This window comes from Rattus norvegicus, chromosome 9 (assembly GCF_036323735.1).
Source record: "Rattus norvegicus strain BN/NHsdMcwi chromosome 9, GRCr8, whole genome shotgun sequence".
Lineage (NCBI taxonomy): Eukaryota > Metazoa > Chordata > Mammalia > Rodentia > Muridae > Rattus > Rattus norvegicus.
In genome coordinates this window covers 22839613-22863205 of record NC_086027.1, presented here as the reverse complement: position 1 = coordinate 22863205, position 23593 = coordinate 22839613, and the positions used below count along the sequence as shown (strand labels likewise).

The 23593-nt window shown below is 49.5% G+C and overlaps 1 protein-coding gene across 6 annotated transcripts; it reads right to left on the bottom strand.

Moving 5' to 3' along the window:
• Positions 1-163: 163 nt before the first annotated feature.
• Capn11 (calpain 11) lies at positions 164-21706 on the bottom strand. Of its 6 annotated transcripts, NM_001002806.2 has the most exons (22): positions 21603-21676; positions 15925-16175; positions 15625-15694; positions 12960-13078; positions 12051-12184; positions 11690-11858; positions 9281-9364; positions 9103-9188; positions 8866-8940; positions 8529-8692; positions 8153-8328; positions 4486-4497; positions 3983-4194; positions 3552-3591; positions 3406-3471; positions 3270-3327; positions 3087-3151; positions 2748-2816; positions 2104-2182; positions 1908-2024; positions 717-775; positions 164-605 (listed from the first exon to the last, which is right to left on the bottom strand). In NM_001002806.2, exons 1-22 carry the CDS (start codon positions 21616-21618, stop codon positions 579-581), a joined length of 2148 nt encoding a protein of 715 aa, NP_001002806.2. In that variant the 5' UTR covers positions 21619-21676; the 3' UTR covers positions 164-578. The 6 variants fall into 6 exon arrangements, with proteins under 6 accessions (NP_001002806.2, XP_038939957.1, XP_063123632.1 ...); XM_039084029.2 differs by lacking the exon at positions 4486-4497 and having other exon boundaries at positions 21603-21706; XM_063267562.1 differs by lacking the exon at positions 4486-4497 and having other exon boundaries at positions 8153-8286; positions 21603-21706.
• Between the last annotated feature and the right edge of the window lie 1887 nt (positions 21707-23593).

The following is a 23593-nucleotide window of genomic DNA, read 5'->3' as shown; positions in this document are numbered from 1 at the left end:
CCATTGGCTCAGTGGCGCCCCTTCACCCCACGATGCTCAATCCACAGTTTGTAATGTTTTCATAGCTTGGGACTGAGAAACATCCTGGAAAGTTGCAGCGCCCCCTAGTAATTTGTAGACAAGCACATTTGCAGACGCTTCCGAGACATAATGGATCCCCGTCTTTGGTGTTTAAGAATTAGGTGGTTAACCATGTCCTATTTATTAGAATAATGTGTACGACGCTGGGTTGGGGGTGGTGGTGGTAGGCAATGGAATTTCTGACAAGAGGGCGGTTGTGAGTTGACAGCGTGCGGAAACACCAAACTGCAAGGCTGCCTTGGCCAGAGAAAAACTGGTGGGGAGGGGCGGTTATGGAGGGGAATCCACCTAATTTTTAGTCAAAATACGGTGTGAGAGTGCTCCGGGTGGTGTGAGGGTGGAGTGGGGGTTAGAGTTCCCGTCCAGCCCAGAGCAGGGGCACAAAGTAAACACTGCGCCTGGGGCACTGGAGAACGAGGGCGACAAGGAGCATTCACCGTCCCCGCCTGAGCACCGTTGGCGGAGGGAGAAGGGAGGGAGCCAGGCTCGGCATCTCCCTACCCCCACATGGTTATGTGCAGCCACTGCAAAGAGAGCAGAGAACAGGAGACTTTGCGCACCCGCTGGAGAGTGGGCGGGACTAGAGGGGAGGGGATCAGGGTGTGGCCCGACCACCCTTCCAACTTCCCTCCTACCTGGTTTATATTCAGGCAAATAGAACCAGTTTTCTTGGTGTCCATGGATAAGAAGAACGCTGTTTTAAGGATAAGGGCGCAGGGCGGGGGTAGAGGGTGGGGGCGGGGTTAGAGCTGAGACATGGTCTAAAAGACCGGCGCTCCAAAGAGGAGCCGCTCTGCCAGGTAATGGAAAGGTATTCCTTTTTCATCAGGAATGAATCACAACTACCCTGGTTAGGAGACAAGCCTGCTTCAGAGCGCTTGGCCAGGACCCATTTACTCTGACTAGAGAGTCCTGGGAAGACAAGGGGAGTACTGACTTATTATTTGTTTTACATTTATTTATTGTGTGGGAGAGTCAGAGGGGCATGCGGGTGCGCACATGCCACAGCTTGTACCTGTGGAGGTCAGAGACAACCTGTGGTTGTTGATTCTCTCCTTCCACCACGCAGGCCTGGGAATTGAACTCAGGTCTTCAGGCTTGGTAGCAAGCACTTTTACACACATATTGTTTTCCCTCAAAGTCTCACTAAATAGCCAAGGTTGCCCCAAACTTGTGATCCTCCTGTCTCAGCTTCCCAAGTTCAAGAATTATAAATATGGGGCTGGAGAGATGGCTCAGTGGTTAAGAGCACTGACTGCTCTTCCAGAGGTCCTGAGTTCAATTCCCAGCAACCACATGGTGGCTCACAACCATCTGTAATGAGATCTGGTGCCCTCTTCTGGCCTGCAGTCACATATGCAGGCAGAATGCTGTACATAAAAATAAAATAAATAAATCTTAAAAAAAATTATAAATATGGGCTTTTTAATCCTTGGGACAATCTTTTTATTTTTGTTTATTTAAATTTTGAGACCAGGTCTTTTGGCCAACCCAGGCTGACCTCAGACTCACTCTGTAGCTGATTGAACTCCTGATTTTTTTCTGCCCTCATCTCCAGAGTGTTGGGATTAAAATGTGTATCACCACATTGGGGCTTGCTGCAAGCTAGGTAAACACTGGACCAACTGGGTTCCATCCCTAGCCCCTGGAGAAGGAAATAGGGGGTACAGACAGAAGTCACAGCCCCAGCTCCTTGTGGATTTGAACTTGGGTCTGATGTGTGCTCTGGGTGGGAGGTTCTGTTAGCAACAGGCCTCAGGGTGAATGGGTGTGGGAGCAAGCCAGCTCTCCTGGCCTAACCAGGACAGGGCAGGTGCCTCACTCACCAAACATGGCCTTGAGCCTTAGGAAACAGTTGATGAAGTTGTCAAAATCCACGATCATGTTGGCATCTGCATATCTAGCAACGACCACCTCAGTCACCCTGTTGTTCATTCTGATGCCTAGGGAGCAGGCGGGAAGACAGTAAGGGTGGGACTCAGGCCCTCGAATAACCCCCCAGCTTCCCTGCCTCTTGGCCACCTGCTTTCTCTATTGCCAAGCGCATCTCGTAGGAGTTCAAGTTCCCTGAGCGGTCTTGATCACACTCTTTGAAGATTTCCTGAAGGCAAATAGGCGTCATCGGGTCCCAGTAGTTGAAAAACTGATTATTAAAGCATGATTGGCTTATAACACCTGCCCAAGACCCTGGAGCCCCGCCACTCTGATCGGCCACTTAAACCTCTAATGTTTCTGCTCTCTACAGGTTAAAGGGTTAATCCAAGCATAGCACAGGATGTTCATATCCTGCCCAGTGCTTTCTCCAGGCTCCCTTCATGACTATACCAGGCTATACTGGTTACTAACCAGTTTGACTGTGTGTATGTATGTCTCTCCACAGTTCTAATGACTTGTCAGTTCCCACAGCTCTTGGCTCTCCTTCCTTTCTTTCTTCCTTTCTCTCTCTTTTTCTTTCTTTTTTAAAGACTTATTTATTTATTATATGAGTACACTGTAGCTGTCTTCAGACACACTGGAAGAGGGCATCAGATCTCATTACAGATGGTTGTGAGCCACCATGTGGTTGCTGGGATTTGAACTCAGGACCTTTGGAAGAGCAGTTAGTGCTCTTAACCACTGAGCCATCTCTCCAGCCCCTCCTGGCTCTTTCTTGAAGGGTCATTTACCATCCATTTCTTGATCTTTTTCCATAGGATATGGAACTCATGAAGCCCCAGCTTTCCAGAATCGTCTTTCTAGGGAGATTAGTCAAGGATAAGATTAAAGAGGGCATTCTGGGGCCGAGGAAACAGAAGGCTTCCACACAGGCTAGGGGCAAGGCTTGAGGTTACTGAATGCTAACACAGAATTGGGATCTCGAGCTACCCCCCCCCCCCATTCCTTCCCTATGACCAGGAGGGTACTGAGGTTGGAGAAGAGATGGCCACTTCTGAGTCAGGCTTGGAGGGGTCAGGGGAGAAGATGGGAAACACCCCCGTTAGGCTTGCCACAGGGCACAAAGATACGTCCATGAGGTTGACCATACGGCGACAGACATCCAAGCTAAAGCCCTTCGACTTGAAGCTCTTGACTGTGAGGAAGGGAAGGGGTAGGAAGAAGAGGTGGATGAGTACAGCATCAAGGAGGCGGGGCGGGGACGGGGACCAGATGGGGTGGGAGGAGCCACGAGGGTGTGGTGGACCACTCACATTTACTTGACATCTTGTTGAGAAGTTTTTGTAGGTCATACATATCTACTTGGCTGTCCTAGGAGAAAACAGTTATAATCACCTGCTCTGCCCGTGCGCCCGGTGGCCCTTTAGCTTCTGCCCCTGGCCCTCTTACCCGGTTTGCCAACGTCTCAAACAACTCTACAGAATTCTGGTCCAAATCTGCATCAGTGATGGTCTCCTGGGGAGAAGGATGGAGGGAGCCAGTCTTAAAAACACCCTTCATACTTCCAATCCCTCCAGCCCAGAGCTTCCTGTTACCTCTTGGAGTTGCTCAAGCATGTTGACTTCATCCAGCAACCTGGGCATAAGAGAGTGAAAGCTTAGGGGTAACGAGGTCAGAGACTTAAGGTGATCTGGGGAGGGTCCTGTCATTGTATGTGGAGCAGTATCTAATAATACATTAAATCTGGGCCCTGGTTTCATTCCTATTTCTACTACTAATTTAGAGGGGCTGGAGAGATGTCTCAGTGGTTAAGACCACTGACTACTCTCCCAGAGGTCCAGAGTTCAATTCCCAGGAAACATATGGTAGCTCACATATTTAGACCTCATATCGTCATGCCTCAGTTTCCATGACATAACATAAGGTTGATGTGAAGGAGGACCAGAATCTGACACCCTGTATCCCCTTGGGAGCGCGGAACCTCGCCGGAGCGCGGAACCTCGCCGGAGCGAGGCTGGCCCCTCACCAGGTCTCACTGTGTTTCTCTGTGAAGACTCGAAGCAGGAAGTCAGCATCTTTATGAGGCTCAAAGGTGGAGGGGATAATGACGTACTCCCCGGGGGGCAGCCGAAGATGGCTGTTCACCTCCCTCGTGTTGGTGAAGATCTCTGAAAAGCCATGGTCCCGATATTTCATAAAGAAGTCTTTCTTCAGGTGGATGTCCTGGAGGTTCTGAAACTGTACGTACCCTGGAGGTGGGTACCGGACTAGCATAGGAGAGCAAGGAGAGTGGACCTCCCTAGGTGAGCCATCTTGTGGGCAGGTTTGATGGTGGGTACCAAGGACCACTGTTGTGGCCTGGACAAACGCCAGTATGGTCTCATCCTTCCCCGACTCCCGCCATTGGGTAATAGGAGTTACCATCCTAACTCAGGGTTCCCCAGAACTTTTCTCTGGATCCCTCCCCTTGCCAATTCATATGTAGCCAGGAGGGGGCTGGATGCCTGCCCGGGAGTAAGCCTGTTGTACCTCCTTTGGGACCTGAAAGAGAAAGAGAGAGAGAGTCAGATCTGCAATGAAGGGGTTCTGACCATCAGCGAGGTGAGTGTGCATTGTGTGTGTGATCCTCCTGTCTCCTCCTGCCTCCACCTCCCAAAAGTTGCCGTTACAAACCTGTGCCACCATGCCCAGTTTTTTTACTCATGGCTGGGGGTAGAACCCAGGGCTTCTTGCACATGAGTTACAATGCTAGCTCTTGTTTGGTTTGATTCTTTTGGAGACAGGTATCGTGTAGACCAGGCTGGCTAACTAGGTAGCTGAAGCCAGCCTTGAACTCCTGATCCCTCTGGCTTCTGCAGGTACCTTACCTTTGTTCATGTGTACACACCCACACACAGACACACAATTAAAAAAATTTTAATGTACATGTGTGGTGGTGCACACCTTTGATCCCCTTACATGAAAGGGAGACAGATGCAAATCTCTGCGAGTTCAAGGTCAGCTTGGTCTATGATCTATAGCAAGACCCAGGCTATCTAGGACTACATAGAGAGGCTCTGTAAATTAAATTAAAAACTAGTATTTTCTCCAGATGATGGTTGTGCATGTCTTTAATCCCAGCACCTGGGAGGCAGAGTCAGGCAATCTCTGAGTTCGAGGCCAGCTTGGTCTACAGAGGGAGTTCCAGGACAGCCAGGGCTACACAGAGAAACCCTGTCTCAAAAACCAAAACAAGCTAGATGTGCTTGTGCACATCTGCAGTCCTACCACTCCTGAGTGAGATGACCGTGAGGACAGCAGAAACACCAGCTGCTCACAGACCTACCCGTCTGGGGCAGCCATGACACGGCAGGAGCAAAGAGAGACTGCCACCCAACAAGGTATCGAGTGAGAACTGACTCAAACACACATGCATTGATGACAGAGAAAAAGGGGCAGAGGAGAGAAGACTCAGACGTGGTGTGCACACTTCCAACATTTGGCAGAAGCAGGAGGGTGGGGAGTTCAAAGCCAACCTTGGCAACATGGCAAGGACAAGGCTAGCCTAGGCTACATGAAGCCCTATCTCAAAAAAAAAAACAAAAAACAAAAACAAAAACAAAAAAACAAAAAAAAAAAACAATAGAGCCCTGGCTTTTCTCACCCTACTCTTCAGTAGGTCGTGACCCAGCAGGAAAGCCCACCACCAGACACCAAGCAGATGCCTTTGCTGTCTGCTGTGATGTCAGAGAGGTGGGGTTAGTGGACCTCTTCTGTGGATAAATTAGCCTGTCTGTGGTATTCAGTTATCCCAACAGGAACAGGGTAGGGTGGAGAACCCACAGCACAGGCTATCAACACCCTGGTTCATCTTATTTTGAGACAGGGTCTCACGGTCCAGACCAGGCTGGCATGCGACTCATGACAACCCTCCAGCCTCTGCCCCTTGAAATGCTAAGATTACAGACAGGCCACCACACAGCACATAGCACATTTATCCTGGCAGGTATGCTGGGGTACTGAGGCTGGGTATATCCTCCCTCAGCCTTAAAATTGTTTGTTTGTTTTTTTTTCCTTAAATCGAGCTTTCTATTACTTAAAAGGCTCCATGTGCATCTAGCTTTCTGACTCTCTGCTGTGTCTTCAGAACTTTTACAATATTTTCCTGCTCCTCAGTAAGGAAGGTCTCATGAGGTTGAGTGTCATCCTGGTGTAGGGGGCCAAAGTGAGCACTGGCCTCTTAAAAATTCTTTTCCTGGGGTTGGGGATTTAGCTCAGTGGTAGAGCGCTTGCCTAGCAAGTGCAAGGCCCTGGGTTCAGTCCCCAGCTCCGGAAAAAAAAATTCTTTTCCCATTTGCTTTATCTATATGAGTGTGTTGCCTGCGTGTTTGTATGTGGGTTCCTGAGGTTGTAAGTCACTCTGTCGGGGCTGGGAATTGAACTCCGGTCCTCGGAAGAGTAGCAAGTGCTCTGGTCCCTTAACCTTGACCTTTTTTTTTTTTTCATTTTATTTATTCTATGGATGTGTGTCTGTCTATGACATTCGTGTGGAGGTCAGAGGAGTAGGCTGTCTCCTGAGGGAGTAGGCTGTTTCCTTTCACTGTGAGGAACTGGGGGACTGAGGCCAGGTTGTCAGGCTTGGAGGCAAATGCCTTTACTCACTGAGCCCTTCTGGCCCCAACCCCTGGACTTCACTAGAAGTCTGTTAAGAAGGCTGTACTAACTGGATATCCTGACTCACTGCATAGGAGAAGCAGCCCCTTGCCCCACTTCCAGTTTTGTCCTCTTGGGATGGCGCCTAGGGTGTCCGTACCCTGGGCGAGCTGTTTACTACTGAGCTCCTGGAGAGCAGCCAGAGGCTCGGCATGCATTTGGATCTTGTCCAGTATTCCATACTTGTCCATTGTATAAGAGAGTGACTAAATGTGCGTTTTTCGGACCTTGCAAACCATGACTGGTCTTGGAAAATGCAGATTGGGGACTTCCTTTTGGCCTCACTGTAGTGAGCAGTTTTGATGGATTAGAGTTTTGACGGAGGCCACACTTGGGTGAGGGTGTTGCTGAAGTCTCTTGTGCTCAGGAATCAGGACACCCTTAGTCTCTACCTCTGCCCCTTCAGTGTGTGAGCTTGTGTGGTCCCCTTCCCTCCTCTGCTTTCAGTCTCCTCTTTTTTCCTATGGGCAGTAATAACTAGGATGTACCTAGTCTTTGGGATAATGCCTGCCACAAAGGAAGTGCTAGTTGGTGTGGTAGGTTTAAAATATAAAAAGAACAGAGTCAGGGGCTGACGCGATGACTCAATGGTTAAGAGCACTCTTTGCTCTTATAGGGGACCTCGGTCTGATTCCCAGCACCCACATGTGACTCAGAACTATCTGTAACTCCAGCTCCAGTGGATCTGACACTGTTTTCTGATCCCTGTGGGTATCATATCAGGCATATATCTGATACAGAGATGTCCTTGCAGGCAAAATATCTGAGAGAGAGAGAGAGAGAGAGAGAGAGAGAGAGAGAGAGAGAGTCAGAGAGACAGAGACCGAGAGGGAGAGGGAGAACAAACATACAGAGGCCCAGGAGAAGCACAAGATACCATCGCTTCAGCAGGGCTGTGCAGCCTTTGGGGTGCCTCACACTCACAGGGGTCTTAAGAAGTGAAGCATACATCTCTGAGTTCAAAGCTAGCCTGGTCTTTAGAGCAAGTTCCAGTTAAGGCTACACAGGGAAACAGTGTCTCAAAAACAACGACAGCAACAACAACAACACCCCCCAAAACTGAAAAAAAAACACCCCAAAACCAACCCCAAAACCAAAACCTAATAACAATAAAAGGAGAGAAAAAGAAAAAGAGGGAAAAAAGAAAAAGAAAAAGAGACACACCTTTAATCCTAGCACTGGGGAGGTAGAGGCAGGTGGATCTTTGAGTTTGGTGCCAGTCTGGTGTACATGGCAAAGAAGAGGAGGAGGAGGACAGAGAAGAGGAGAGGGAGGAGGAGGAGGAAGAAGAGGGAGAGGAGGGAGAAGAAGAGGACAGAGAAGAGGAGGGGGAGGAGGAGGGAGAAGAAGAGGACAGAGAAGAGGAGGGGGAGGAGGAGGGAGAGGAGGAGGGAAAAGAGGAGGAGAGGGTGGAGGAGGAGTGAAAAGAGGAGGAGGAGGAGGAGGGGGAGGAGTCAAAGGGGAAGCACATGGCGGGGGGGGGGTGTCCCCTCGGGAGGCACACCGAGAAGACGACGAAGCCTATGGTGAGCAGCTGGGGTCCCTCTCGAGCATGTCTCCAGTTCTTCTGCATCAGCGCCACCAGACACGTGCAAACCATTTCGCTTTTGTCAGAGCTATCCTCTGGATCATCCGTTTCTGGGAGAGAGATCCTAAACTGGGGGTTGCTCCAGAACGTCTCTGTGGAAGATGCAGGTCAAGGTGGCTGTGCCGGGTCAGAGCTTTCTGTCTTTAACTGGGCCCTTTTGGGGTGCACTGGGATTCCAACCATGTATCTGCCTGGGTTCCTGAGGGCTGTGGTACTTGACTGACTCTGTCCTCATCCACCCTGACTCTATGACCTCCTGCCCAGGCCTACTTTCCAGGTTGCCCTCACCCACCGGGGTAGTTTCTGCAGCCCCCTGCAGTGCTCCCCCTTCGCCAGCTGCCCTCAAAGAAGGTTGTGTGCCAGCAGCTCTTGTAATCCCAGGAGGAGAGCGCGTCCGGGGTGAGGTTGCAAATCTCCAGCAATGTAAAGTTGCTCATGAAGTCTTCATAGGACATCCTGGGGCGGGAGCACAGACAGCTGTAGGTACACTCCAAGTCACACCTACAGGCCCCTGACTGTGGAGGGACTGGAGGGACCCTAGGACCTCCTCATCCGAGGCACACAACAGAGGAGAAGATCATCTGAGGGTTGCCTGTGGGGAGGCTGAGGCCCCTCCAAGCCACACTGACCAGAACTCCCCGTCTTCCTTCTTGTGCAGCAGCTGCATCTGAACTTCCGGCATCACCTCTTCCCACTCCTTGGCTCTGCAGAGAGAAAACGGTGGGCGGGAAGGGCAGCCACCTCTCCCAGTTCTTATAAAACCTCGCACGCAGCACTGGGGACAAGGGTTGGCTCTGCTGTGACACTGGCTCCCTTGGGGACCCTACTTGTGTTTTTGTCCCCTTCTCTCTGGTCAAAGCCCTTACTTGTCACTCCAGGCTCCATTCCACTCAATCCTGCCCCAGGGGTTCTGGATTCGAATTAGGGTTTCCAACTTGTCTCTGTAGTAAACCTGGGGAGAGAGGCATGAATGCTCAGGACACCCGTCAGGGGTGGCTCTCACACACCCCTGACTCTCACGGGAGGCCATTTGCCTGTACTCACATCTTGTAGGCCGGTGATTGCATAAGCGTGACCTTTCACCAGCATATTATGGGCCATTTTTTCCACATCGTCACTGTTGGTGGCCTACAAGAAAGAAGGGAAAGTGAGATCAGGCCTGGAAATCCTAAGAGAGCCGTTGTTTTATGTGACTCATAACACATATCCTATATACGGGGAGGGGGCATGTGCATGTCTAATACAACATGAGGCTCCCAAATTCTCAAAATCTCTATCCAACGATTCTTTAAGTCCTGATTCTCCTGCCTCAGCCTCCTGAGGGTTTATAGACACGAGACAGTACAACATACACACACACACACACACAAACACACACGGCCGGGGTGGGTGCATAGAGGGGAGAGAGAAAGGGAGAGGGAGGGAGAGACTAACTATAGCGGTCACTTGTATGTGTGTGGTGAACGTGAACACGTGGGATGGCCAGAGAAAGCCGCCGGGTCTTTTCTCCTATCGCTCTCAGTGTTTTTTAAATAAATGTTTATTTTTATTTTATGTGTACCGGTGTTTTGCTTGCGTGTCTGTACTACACGTGAACCTGGGGCCCTAGGAGGCCAGAAGAAGGCATTGGATCCCCAGGAATTGGAGTTACAGGTGTTGTGAGCCGCCACATGGGTGCTGGGAACTGAACCCAAGTCCATGGCAAGAACAGCCAATGCTCTTACGCGCTGAGCCATCTCCCTGTCTTATATTTTGAAGCGTAATCTCTCACTGCACCTGAAGCTTATCGCTTTGGGATAGGCTTTAAAAAAAAAAAAAAAAAAAACATTGGTAGGGGCTGGAGAGATGGCTCAGTGGTTAAGAACACTGACTGCTCTTCCAGAGGTCCTGAGTTCAAATCCCAGCAACCACATGTTTGGGGGCTGGTTGGCTCAGTGGTTAAGAGCACTGACTGCTCTTCCAGATGGTCCTGAGTTCAATTCCCAGCAACCACATGGATGGCTCACAACCATCTGTGATGGAATCGGATGCCCTCTTCTGGTGGGTCTGAAGACAGCTACAGTGTACTCATATGTAAAATGAATAAAAATAAAATAAACCGTGGGTGAGAGGGATTTGAACTCAGATCTTATGTGGAGAGCAGACACCTACTGAGCCATCTCCCCAGCTCCTGTACTTTAGATCTGGAAGCTGGCTCACCCGCGGTAGTACAGGGAGAGCCTATGTGCTCCTAATGCCGATTCCCTCTGTCCATTTCGCAATACTATACTACGAGCTGGGTGTGGCGGGGTAAGCCTACAGCCCCAGTACTTGGGAGGTGAAGGCAGGCAAGTTTCTGTGAGTTTGAGGCCAGCCTTGTCTACACAGTGACAGAACAAAAACGTCCCGCAGAACGTGCCAGTTTGGATGTAAACTGTACATCTCCCTCTAGCGTTAGAGTTTTGTGTGCGTGTGAGTGTTTTTCCCTGTGTGTGTCTGTCCACTGCGTGTTTACACTGTCCGTGGAGGCCAGAATGCAGCTTTGGATCCCCTGAGACTGGAGTTACAGATGGCCATGTGCCATGTGGGTGCTGGGAATTGAACCCTGGTCCTCTGGAAAAGCAGCCAGTGCTCTTAACCACGGAGCCACCTCTCCAGCTCCTTCTTCTGGGTTTTATCACTGGTCACCTGGGGGTGGCTGTGCAGTTTTATCACACATGTGGTTTCATGGATCCGTCACCAAAGTGAGGGTATGGGTCACACATCTCTAAAGGGCCAGGCTCCCTCATCCTCTCCTCCCTCCCCTGACCATCACTAATACTCCAGGGTGATGCTGTCAACACGAGAAAGTCACACAGAGGCAGATAACGCCCCACCTATAGGGGGCATTGTTGTATCCCATGGTATGTAACAATCAGTTGGTTTAACTTAATTGATTCCCCTGCGGAAAGACAACTAGATTGCTGTTTTCTTTATGATTATGAGTACACCTTGCCCGACATTTGCGTACAGGTTCTGTGGGGAGGAAGTTCTCCTCTGCCTTTTCAACCAATGCCCTGCCCCCACAACTGCTGTTATATGGAAGCACTCTGGGTACATTTATTTATTTGAACAAATATTTGTTGAGTGCCTATTGCATGCTGGGAATCGTCTAAAGTCCCAGGGTCCAGCGGTGAATGCATCAAACAAAGGTCACCACCCTTCTGGAATATTCTCCCTCCTCCCTGGAAATGGTTGAAAACTAAGAAAACTTGCATTATGAGTTACACAGCGTCCCAGAAAATACCACAGAGAAAGGGGAGACAACTCGGAGGCTATGCCTGCTGGGAACGGCCGTTCTGCGCTACAGGCTGACAAGACTTGTTCAAGAAAGGGGCAGCGAGGTGACAAAGTGTTTGGGGAAAGAACCTTGGAGTCAGGGTGGGGAGCAACATTAGGCTCAGAGGCCCAGCATCAAGAGCCAGCTTGGCTTACTTCGATGGAGCAACCCATGAGGGAAGACTTCTCCAAGGCTTTCCTGAGGAGCCTTAGCAGGTTGTGAGGGGGATTCTGGAGCCGAATGCACTGTGCCATGCCGCCTGTGAAGTCTTCCAAACCCTCCATGGTGCTGCCTCCAGTCAGTGCTTCGTAGGATCCATTCAGCCTGCAGGCAGATAGGGTGCTGTTAGGAGATGCAAGTTGGAGCGAGCAGTCGGGCAGGATGGTGGAGGAAGTGAGGCGTGCCTTATCATGGTCTGTCTCCTCCCCTGGTTCAGTTAATGGCCTGGCCCACTTTCCTTGGCAGCCCAGGCCATGCGGCTCAAGGCCAGCCTGGTTCCTGGCCTGGGCAACTTACTTGGCGTAGGCCTTCTCCAGCAGGGCGCCCCAGAACTCCTGCCGATGGGAGGCGTGCACGAACACCAATTTGTTGTTCTTAGTGGGCAGCCGGTCGTCCACCACCACGTTCAACCAATGCCCGAACTGCCAAAGCTGTGGGTGGCAAGGGGACATTTGTCTGCATACAGGTGAACTTTGTCCTTAGAGCGCCCTCTCATGGCCAAGACAAAATATACCAGTGACAATTTCACTGAAACTTTAGCAATAAATAAATAAATAAATAAATAAATAAATAAATAAATAAATAAAAAAGTATATGTGTGTATAAGTATAGGTATATTGTGTGTGTGTGTGTCTAACTGTCTGTCTGTTCGTCAGTCATTTTTCTCCTTCCACCATGCAAGTTTCAAGGATCAAGAAAACCCCATCCACATTCAGACTGACACCCTATCCTGAAAATCAAAGGCAGCTGGAGGTTGGAATTTCAGAGATCTTAAAATCCTCTCCCCATTTTATGACAGTTAAAATAGTTCCTTTATGGGTTAAAGGACCAGGTCATACAAATTATATGGTGGAGATTTTCAGTATCATGGTACCTAATGTGCATTTGTGGATGCAGGCACGTGTGTGCACACACTAACACACACACACACACACACACACACACACACACACACACACACACACAAAGAACAGGAAGAGAGCCACAAACAGCTCATCGTTTTCTTTGGAGCTTTAAAAAAAATAACTTTCGTGATTTCTTTCATAAGTAGATATTTCTTTGAAAATTAGTTGAAAAGTGTCCCCAAACAGTGTCACGTGTGAAAAACAAAGTAAGTACATACATGAGCTCTCTCTACCTCCCTCCCTCCCTCCCTTCTTCTCTCCTTCTATCTTTCCCTCCCCCACTTTCTGGTTTTCCCTTTACCTGAAAATGGAAGATGCCAGCATAGTTTTTCTTGAAGCTCTGACTTCTAGGCACCACACGGAACAGCAGTTTGGGGCTCGTGGTAAGGGAGCCAATGGCGGCCAGCAGCCAGCAGTCTCCTTAAAGGCAGGGAGGTAGGGGTTGCTCACATGTGTGGAGGCCCCAGATGCCCGACCAGAGAGGCAGACCCAAGGATCTCTTTCTACCTTTTCACTGAGAAGTGTTAGAAAAGGGGCCAAATGGGGAAACTGAGGGAACTTGGGCTCTGGGACAATGAGCTCATATCCTTGTTCAGTCAAGGGAGTCACAGATCATGCTAACATGCTTTGGTTTGGGGGAATTTGGGTTTGGCTGCATAGCATTCTGCTTGCTCTCAAGGCGGGCTTCTATCTGTTGAACGTATCCACTAACTTTTCTCTGCGCCCCCCCCCCCAATTCCCACTCTATGCACAGGGTGCAGTAGTAGCCAAAGGCCCACGATGACTCCTGAAACACTTGTGTAATCTTGGCGTCTGGGTGGTGGAGGCTAAAAGGGTTGTAAGTTCATGTGTCACCAACCTGTTCTACAGAGTGAGACCTTGTCTCAAACCACTCAAGAGCTGGAGGGATGCTCAGCCATTAAGAGTACACCTTCTCTCCTACAGGACTGGGAGTTCAGTTCCCAGTAGCCATGGCAGGTAATTTGCCACCACAGGTAACTCTAGGACTAGGGCAATCTGACAGACAGCGCCCTCTTCTGGTCTCCACAGGCACTGCATTCATATGCACATACACACAAAATTAAAAAGGAAAATCGTGCCTGGTAGTAGTGGTGCACGCCTTTAATCTCAGCATGCAGGAGGCAGAAGCAGGTGGGTTTTTTAGTTCAAGGCCAACTTGGACTATAGATCGAGTTCTAGGAAAAGCAGGGCTACCGAGAAACCCTGTCTCAAAAAAAACCAAAAGAAAAAAAGGTGGGGGAGGGGTGTAGAGAGGTCTTGTTGCTCTATCATAAGGACCAGAGTTCAGCTCCAGGCACCCAAGTCAGATACCTCACAAACACCTGTAATTCGAGCTCTAAGGGACTGGATGCCCTCTTCTGGCCTCTGAGGGCACCAGCATTCTCATTCTCTCTCTCTCTCTCTCTCTCTCTCTCTCTCTCTCTCTCTCACACACACACACACACACACACACACACACACACTTTAAAGAAAAAATTTAATGTAAAAAAAGAAATATGCCTCCCCCATCACCCACATTGTACTAGAGATGCTGTTCTGTGTCTATCCCACTGCGAGTCAGTCCTGGAGCACAGGGCCATACATCAGACATCTACTGCTATCTGTCTCCTGGGATCAGTCCTCAATGACAGGCCAGGTACGAGGTGTGAATTCTGGGGCCTGGCCAAGCTTTTGGGCCCTGACAAGTTTGTGATGGCTAGAGACCTCTGGGTATTGGAGGGAGGCTGAAGGCAGGAGGCAAGATTAAAGACTGCAGTCATCACCAACACAAGGGCACTCGGGGGTCACTGATTTCTTGGCCTCCTTTACCCAGCATCCCTCTGGCCCACTGAGCCACAGAGGCAACTGTGTTTCTAGGGCTCCTTGGTCTCTTGCTGTACTTATTTCTGCCCCTTTTCCTGCCACAAAGAGAAAATAAAGTGGTTGTGGTGTCTACCCTGGTGATGAAGGGAGACTGTGAGGCAAGATTAGCTCAGGAAGGAGAAGGTAACCCACTCCCCAGAGCAATGTCAGGAGGCTCTGCTGACCCATTGTTTGAGGACCTGTGCTAAAGTTTTAGTGCTTATGTCAGACAATCCTTTGACTTCTTTCTCCTCAAAAGATCTGATCAACTCTTCTTCTTCTTCTTCCTTTTTTAAAAGTCAGGGTCTCCTATAGCCCAGGCTAGCTTTAAACTCACTGTTTAGCCTGAGGATGACCTTAAATTTCCCCACCTCTTCCCCCACCCCCATCCCAGGCTCCTGGCTAGCCTGGAACTCACTGTGTAGACCGAACTGGCCTTGAATTCATGAGTAATCCTCTGACCTCATCTAGCTCTTGGGATTACAGGTACACAGCACCATACCCAGTTTTCCACAATGCCGAGGATGGAACCCAGGACTTCCTGCATGCTAGCCAAGTACTCTGCCCACTGAGCTACACCCTAGCCCCATAATCCTTTGCATCCTGAGTATGGGCCACGTTCAGGGCTGGCTCCTAACAAAACATTGTAGAGGTGTGTGTGTGTGTGTGTGTGTGTGTGTGTGTGTGTGTGTGTGTGTGACATTTTTATGTGCATGGAGGCCAGTATGGGAGGGGGGGGGACACTGGATTCCTTGGAGCTAGAGCTTCAGGCGTTTTGGATAACGTGGATAACGGACTTGTTACTTAGGTGCTAGGACCTGAACTCTGGTCTTCATCTTTTTTTTTTTTTTTAAAAAGAGCTCTTAACTGCTGCCTTGGGTGATTTATCCATACATCAACCTCACTACCTCAGCTTCCTTCCACTCCAGATGGCAGGAGGGACAGAGGTCACATGTGGCACTTCTGCTGACTGTCATCTCTTGGAAGGGGAGGAAGAGGGAAACGGAGTCCTACTCTTCCAGGTTAGAGAGCCATCCGGTTGCCCCCAGTCTTTCTTCCCACTTTCCTCGTAGATGGAGGCTAGCTCCCTTTCCCCTACTTACCCAGGATGCCTTGGCAGATGTCCGTGGGAGAGAAATCATTCGTAATGAATTGGGGGTTATGTATGATATCCTGTGGCGAAGGAAAAAGAATGTCAAGAGGTGACGAGGGTTCCCTTCCCCAGCTCCCTTTACCTCTGATTTCTAGGTGAACAGTAGGGGTGCCAAACCCAGAGCACAGCCTGGGTGCAGCGGCCCCTGGTTAAACTAGGAGGCTCGACAGCAGCATATTCACAGCTGCTCCCAGCTCTGACGGCGCGTCAGAGCTTAGTGCCGGGGCCCTCCCTCTTTCCCAGTGCCCACCTTGGGCCGCTGCCAGTAGACGTTATGCACTTCTTGAGACTTGGGGCCCAGCTCCTTGAAGCCTATAGACTGGGGTTCAGCAGGAAAAAAGGGGTCTTCGAACAGTTCCCCCATCTTGAGACATGATGCTCGTAGGTCCTCAAAGTTCTGATTCTTATAGTTGTAGGCATTTTGGTATTGGCCCACGCCCTTGTCCTTGAGCCTGTTGCTGTTTATGGTTGCCACCATTCCCCTTTCAGCATAAGAGATGTCTATTCAATAAAAGAGACAGATAAATCACTTTGGAATGGTACTGTCGTCGGACAGGTGGGCACACCTGGAATCACAGCTATTTGCAAGGTGGACGCAGGAGGTCAGGGGCAGACCATCTTCAGGAGGTCAGGGGCAGAACATCTTCAGCCACAGAGATTTTTGTTTTGTAATATTTACTTAGTTTTATATGCACTTGCTTGTGTGCCTGAGTGAATGCCTGTGTACCCTATGCTTGCAGGAGCTCACAGAGGTCAGAAGAGGTATCAAATCCTCTGGAATTGGAGTTACAGATGGCTGTGAGCCATCATGTTGGAGCTGGGAATCAAACCAGGTCTTCTGCAAGAGCAGCTAGTGCTCTTAACCACTGAGCCATCTCCAAGCCCATTTTTTAAAATAAAGATTTATTCTATGTATCTATGTATCTATGTGTCTATGTATCTATGTCTCTATGTCTCTATGTCTCTATGTATGTATGTATGTATGTATGTATGTATGTATGTATGTATGTATCTATGTATCTATCTATCTATGTATCTATCTATCTATCTATCTATCTATGTATCTATCTATGTATCTATGTATGTATCTATGTATCTATGTATCTATGTATCTATGTATCTATCTATCTATCTATCTATCTATCTATCCATCCATCCATCCATCTAGTCTTACTATGTAGTAGTTCTGGCTAGTACTCATGGTCGTGAGCTATCATGTGGGTACCGGGACTTGAACCTGAATTCTCTGGAAGAGCAGTCAATGCTCTTAGTCATGGAGTCATATCCCTAGCCCATGAATTTTTTTTCAAGTTATGTGTCTATGTGTGGGAGTGTGCACACGAGTGCAGGTGCTCAAGGATCCCAGAAGAAAGCATTAGATTCTTTGGAACCGGAGTTACAGGGTATTTTGTAAACCCCATGTGGTTGCTCGGTACTCATGTACATCAAACTGATCTCAAACTCACAGAAAACAGTTTGCCTCTGTCTCCCAAGTTCTAGAATTAAAGGTTAGTCCCACCATACTTAACCCCATTTAATTAAAAAAAATGTGTGTAAGTATCTTGCCTGTAGATATGTCTGGACAGGTACATGCAGTGCCCACAGAGGCCTGAAGGGCACTAGATCCTCTGGGACTGGAGTTAGAGATGGTTGTAAGCTACCTTCTGTGGGTGCTGGGAACTGAACTGGAGTCCTGTGGAAGTATAGCCAGTGTCATCAACTGCAGCGCCACCTCTCCAGAAACATAAACCTAAAAGATGTCTGTTTGTATGAGTGTATGTGTAACTGTGTTGTGGGAGGTCATTGGGGGAGCAAAAGGTGTCAGATCCCTGGGAACTGGAGTTAAAAACATTTGCAGGAGGCCCAGCTTCTTATACGGGTGCTGGGTTTCAAATTCTGGTCCTCAATTCTTATGTACCAAGTGCTCTTGATTGTGGAATGGTCTCCCCAGGGCCATAGCACAAATATCATATTTGTAGAAAGCTTAGATTAAATGATACCCTGCCTCCAAAAACAAACAAAGAATGGTATAGATAGTTTTAGGAAGACCAAGGCCACCAAGGGATGTCCCTTCCATGGTCATAGATGGGACACATGACAAGGTGAGGAGGTAAAGACATTGGAGACCTTGAGCATGGCCAGGAAGACTGGAAATAATGAAGTCCCTTTGGAGAGCATCCTCTGGCAGTGTCTCAGTTAATGAAACACAGGGACTGGAGAGATGGCTTAGTAGTCAACAGTGCTGGCTGTTCTTCCAGAGGACCCAGGCTGGGCTTCCAGCAATCACATGGGGCTTACAAAATACCCTGTAACTCCGGTTCCAAAGAATCTAATGCCTTCTTCTGGGATCCTTGAGCACCTGCACTCGTGTGCACACTCCCACACATAGACACATAACTTGAAAAAAAATTCATGGGCTAGAGATATGACTCCATGACTAAGAGCATTGGCTGCTCTTCCAGAGAATTCAGGTTCAAGTCCCGGTACCCACATGATAGCTCACGACCATCTGCAACTTTAGTTCCAGGGGATCTGATTCTCTCTTCTGGCTTTTGAGGGCACCAGAGACTTACTTGAAGCCCAGATGTACATGCAAACAAAGCGCCCATGTACATTTAATAACAAAACGACAACAAAAGATACTGATAGCACTTGGGAGGCAGAGGCAGGAGAAGAATTTCTATGAGTTCAAATGTGGTCTATATAGCAAGTTCCAGGCCAGCTAGGGCTACAGAGTGAGAACTTGTCTGGAAGAGAGAGAGAGAGAGAGAGAGAGACTGACTATTTCACCAAGCCTAAGGACCATTGGCCATGTCTAGAGGCGCTTTTGGTTGGCACGACTGGAGGGTGGTTGCTATTGGCATCTAGCAGAGACGAGCTAACAGCTTTGCCTCCATGAGGACAAAGGGTCACCTGACTGAGATGTCAGAGTCTCTGCAGAGGCTGTGAAATCTGGGGCAGAACCCAAGTCATTTACAGAGATGTGAGCTTCTTGGTGCCTTCCATTCAGGGCAATCATGGGAGCTTCTGCCATGTCTACAGCGTGGCTGAAGGTGCTCAGCTCAGATCACAGAAGCTGCTGGCAACCAAGGGAACTGGTCCTCACTGAGGGCAGACCAGCACAGTGAAGGTACACCCTTCCCTCCCTTACTTCCCGGGAAGCTCCATCCATGGTTATTGTCCAGTGCAGGGAATCATTTCATACGGACCGCAGACCCTGCTTAGAATCCCCATTCAAGTCCCCAGTGTCTGAGCTCTTGACCTGGCAAAGACAGCGGGGAGCCACACGCCCCACCTCACCCGCCACTGCCGTTGCCATGGCAAGCATCTCTAGAGAATACAGCTACCATAAGACTAGCCACATGGTCTAGCAAGGCACTCTGCTGTAAGCCTGGCCACCATTGTCGTCTTCATCAGAGTGGCTGTGATTACTTGCAATGGACTCCCGAGATGGGGGGGGGGCTGTTGATATTGCCTCGTAGAAGAAAGAGTCGTGGAGGGTCACCGGATCCTTACCTGGGTCTCAGCCACCATCTCTTGACCTTCCTAGTTCGTTGGCTGTATTTCTGCCGATTGCATGCGGTTTTGGGAAGTACCAAAGACAAAGTGTACAAAGTGCGGAAGGCTAGTTGAAGGGGAGGGGCTCATCTGTGTGGCTTCCAGGAAGCCGTCATCCATGCTAGGGTGAGACCTTTCAGCGATGCATTTGTTATGGGGTCACCCACCGTGTTGACTGGTCTTAGGTCAACTTGACACAAGCTAGAGTTATGTGAAAGGAGGGCGCCTCGGTTGAGAAAAATGCCTCCATGAGATCCAGCTGTAAGGCATTTTCTTTAATTAGTGATTGACGGCGGAGGGTTCAGACCATGATGGGTGGTACCATCCCTGGGCTGATGGTCCTGGGTTCTATAAGAAAGCAGGCTGAGCAAGCCGGTAAGCAGCACCCCTCCATGGCCTTTGAGTCAGCTCCTGGATCCTGCCCTGTTTAAGTTCCTGTCCTGACTTCCTTCAGGGGTGAACAGCAATGTGGAAGGGTTAGCTGCACTTCGCTTTCCACTCATGGTGTTTCGTCACAGCAATGATAACCCTAACCAAGTCACCCATGCTCCTACGAGCAACTCCTCACATGCAGATAAGCCCAATAAACCCATCAGTTCACCCATGGTGGAATCCTACCTCGGTCTCTTGTTGGGGGTCTCTTTTAACCTGGGATGTGTACATGTTTGTTGATGTCATCGAGTTGAAAAGTTCATGCAACACATGGGCTGGCAGGAGGGAGGCAAGCTAAGACAGACAGACAGCCGAGGCTGGCAGAAGCTCAAGCAGACGGCCATGGGAGTGTGTTTGTTGAGGGACATGACTACATATCAAACTGCCTCCTCCATCAGACTAACAGCCAACCCCAAAGGTGGGGCGCAGCCTTAGTCAGATTCGGAGCCTGTAGAGTTTAGAAAACTTCAATCGAAGGAGAATCTGGAAGTACATTACTGTAACCTAGCATTTCGGAGGCAGATGTAGGAGGATCTCGTCTATCCCATCCGTTTACTTATTTGTTTAATTTGTATGTCTGGAGGTCAGAGGACAACCTGCAGGGGGGCTCCCTCCTTTCACCTGGCCGGTCTTGGGCATCGAACTCGGGTCATCAGTCAAGTGCCTTGCCGGCAAGGATCCTGTTTCTGAGGCCTAAGCCACATAGTGAAACCAAGTCTCTAGCACAGAGCACTGCCTCCTCATCCCCTATTCGTTAACAGTGATCCTTCGTCTCAAACACCTCACACACTGTCTGTGGGGTGCAACGCTGAGTATGAAATCTAAGGGTTTCTGTTTCTGTTTTAAGACAGGGTCTCACGTAGAGCCAGGCTGGCTTCAAACTCCCTATGTAGCTGAGGACACCTTGAACTCCAGACGTTTCTGCTTCTACTTCCCGTGTGCTCAGATGACAGGTCTGTCTTTACGCTGGTTTTATATGGTCCTGGGGCTAGAACTCAGGTTTTTATGCATGCAGATACTCTCCCTCTGCCAACTCAATTATACCCCAATCCCTACGTCTGGTGATTAAAAAGAAGATGTATTTTTTAATGATGTCTCTGTGTACCTGAGTGCAAATGCCCACAGAGGGTAGCGGTATTGCATCTCCTGGGAGCTGGAGTTAGAGGTAGTGGTTCGCCACCCAACACAGGTGCTGGGAACCCTTGAGTCCTCTGCCAGTGTGGGTTCCTAACGGCTGAGCCATCTCTCCAGCCCCCAGTGTGATTCTTAAAACCATTATTTCATTATAATCAGGGAACCAATGGCTTTTTGGATAGCTGGATCTCCAGAGCTTGGAGGAAACCAAGACACTGTTTCAGAAAACTTTAGAGGTTTAGGGTCTCCTTCAAGCCTAAACATGCAGGGGTCAAGTTTCTAGCCTGTCACAGAAGCTAGGAGGCAGAGTCCTCCTTCGTCCTCAGAGCGGAGCTGAGCCCCACTCCTCTGTTGCTGAAGCTCGATGCCCCCCACCCTGCCTCCCAGACTCTCAGCTGTTCCTTCCTGCACCATCCACCCTAGACGTGAGGCCAGCTAGACTCTAACCAAGTGGTTTGCTCTTGTCTTAGGACCTGATATTTCAGGACCAAGGCGAGAGAGATTTTCTCTGTTTCCTAAGGTTTACCATATCTTTAATGGCTGACGGGCTTTTATACAAACCCTGTCCCAACAGCTATGATGGAGGAGTGTGGGCCCACCCAACCCTCGCCAAGCTTCAGTGAGATAAAGGAGGAAAGCCCTCTGCCTAGTCTTTCCCTAAAAGTCTGAAAAAGAAATCACTTTTTTACTCTCTGAGCATCCAGCCTGGTAAGAGAGGTCCCAGTCTGAGGTCTCAGGGGGACAAGGTGTCATTTCTGCAGGGGAGTCTATGGGGAGGGGCGGGCCCCACGAGCAAGCGCCTACCTGAGAAGTTCAGCATGCTGAAAGCTATCAGGTGGACACCTAGAACAGCTAACACCTAGCACAGTACTTGACAGTTGAAGGTTCTTGGTGGAAGCAGGGGGTGGGGAGGGGGGGAGCAGAGACCACCCCTCCCCCACCCAGAACTCTGCAACGCAGGGAAGTCTTCAGTCAGGAGCAATGGTTTAACTGCTGCCTGTCTCTCCTCATCTGCTCTTTTGCCCTGGCCCATCTGATTTGCCAGGACTGAGGCCTGTCCTTACTGGGTCAGGGAAACAAGCACCCAACTGGGGCTGCCACTTGGGGCAAGTTCCTCCCCTTCAATCTACAGAGATCGTAATCTCTGGAATCGGTTACTCCTATACGCTCAGACTGCACTTTTTTTTTTTAAAGATTTTAAAAATTTATTGTATATAAGTACACTGTAGCTGTCTTCAGACACACCAGAAGAGGGCATCGGATCCCATTACAGATGGCTGTGAGCCACCATGTGGTTACTGGGATTTGAACTCAGGACCTCTGGAAGAGCAGTCAGTGCTCTTAACCTCTGAGCCATCTCTCCGGCCCTCAGCCTGCACTTTTATCCCGAAGCTTCTTACTTACAAAAAAGCCACGATCCCACATCTTCCTGGGTTATGTCTTCATGTCTTTTACCCCCTCACACCATTTTAAAAAAACAAACAAACATGTAGCCCAGGCTAGCTTCAAACTTGTTACATAGCTAAGGCCTTGAGCTCCTGGCCCTCCTTGTCTCTACCTTCCAAGTACTGAGATCATGGGTATATGTTACCTCTTCCTCCTCCTCCTCCTGTGTGAGTAGAACCCCATTTGCCAGGGTGCATGTGAGAATCAGAAGAAAACTTTAGAAAGCCTGTTCTCTTCTTCCACCATGGATCCCAGGGCTTGAACTCAGATCATTATGACAAATGCTTTTTACCTGATGGGCTCTCTCCAGAACCCCTAACCTTCCAGATTTGGGTACTGGGATCACGGGTGTGCACCACCACACCAAGTTTGTGCCTTCCTGGGGATCAGATCCACGTCTCTGCGTGTGCTACAAGCTCCATTCTCAGCTCCATTCCCATTTCATAGGTGAGGATCAGGGGTGTGGTGTCATTTTATCTTTCGGGTTTTTGAGAAAGGGCTTCTCTGGCTGTCCTGGAACTCACTTTGTAGACCTGGCTGGCTGTGAACTCAAGAGATCCTCCTGCCTCTGCCTCCCAAGTGTCTTTACTCCTGGCAGATGTGATGCTTTTTGCTCAGGGTCACTCCACAAGTAAGAAGCTGAGCCAGAATTTGAACCTAAAGTCAGAGCTCTTGCCTATTATCCTATAGAGGAAGGGAGGGAAGGAAGGGGAGGGGGGAGGTGGCTCTAAAGCACTTCCCTTCTCCCCCCTCCTTCCCTTCCTTCCTTCCTTCCTTCCTTCCTTCCTTCCTTCCTTCCTTCCTTCCCTCCTTCCTTCCTTCCCCTCTTCTTCCTCCTCCTTCTGAGACAGGGTTCCTCTGAGTAGCCCTGGCTGTCCAAGAACTCCGTCTGTAGACCAGGCTAGCCTCAAACTCAGAGATGCACCTTCCTCTGCCTCCCAGACACGCATCACTACCATCCGGCTTTCCTCTTTTCTAGACCTGCAGACCCCAGAAGGATAATAGGTCATGGAGACTCCTGGGTTCCTTGAAGGACCCGGCCCAGTGCTAAGCACTGTTGGCTAAATGATACTGATTCTTCCCTGCTGACCTGAAAGTTGTTTGATCCCAGGAGCAAGGAGTAGGTTGGCTTGGGCCTTCTCCACTGCAGCCTTCTGTCCTGGGGAGGGGCTCCCCTCAGCACCCTTGCTGTGTGGGCTGTTTGAGTTGTACCTCATTCCCCATCCCAAAGCATTAGAACGTGAGGTCCACCAGGAGACTCCCCATGACACAGCCAGGAGAACCCCACCCCACCTTAGTGCATGGAGACAGAGTATAGGTGGCTAAGGTGGGGACTAAGGTCAGTACAG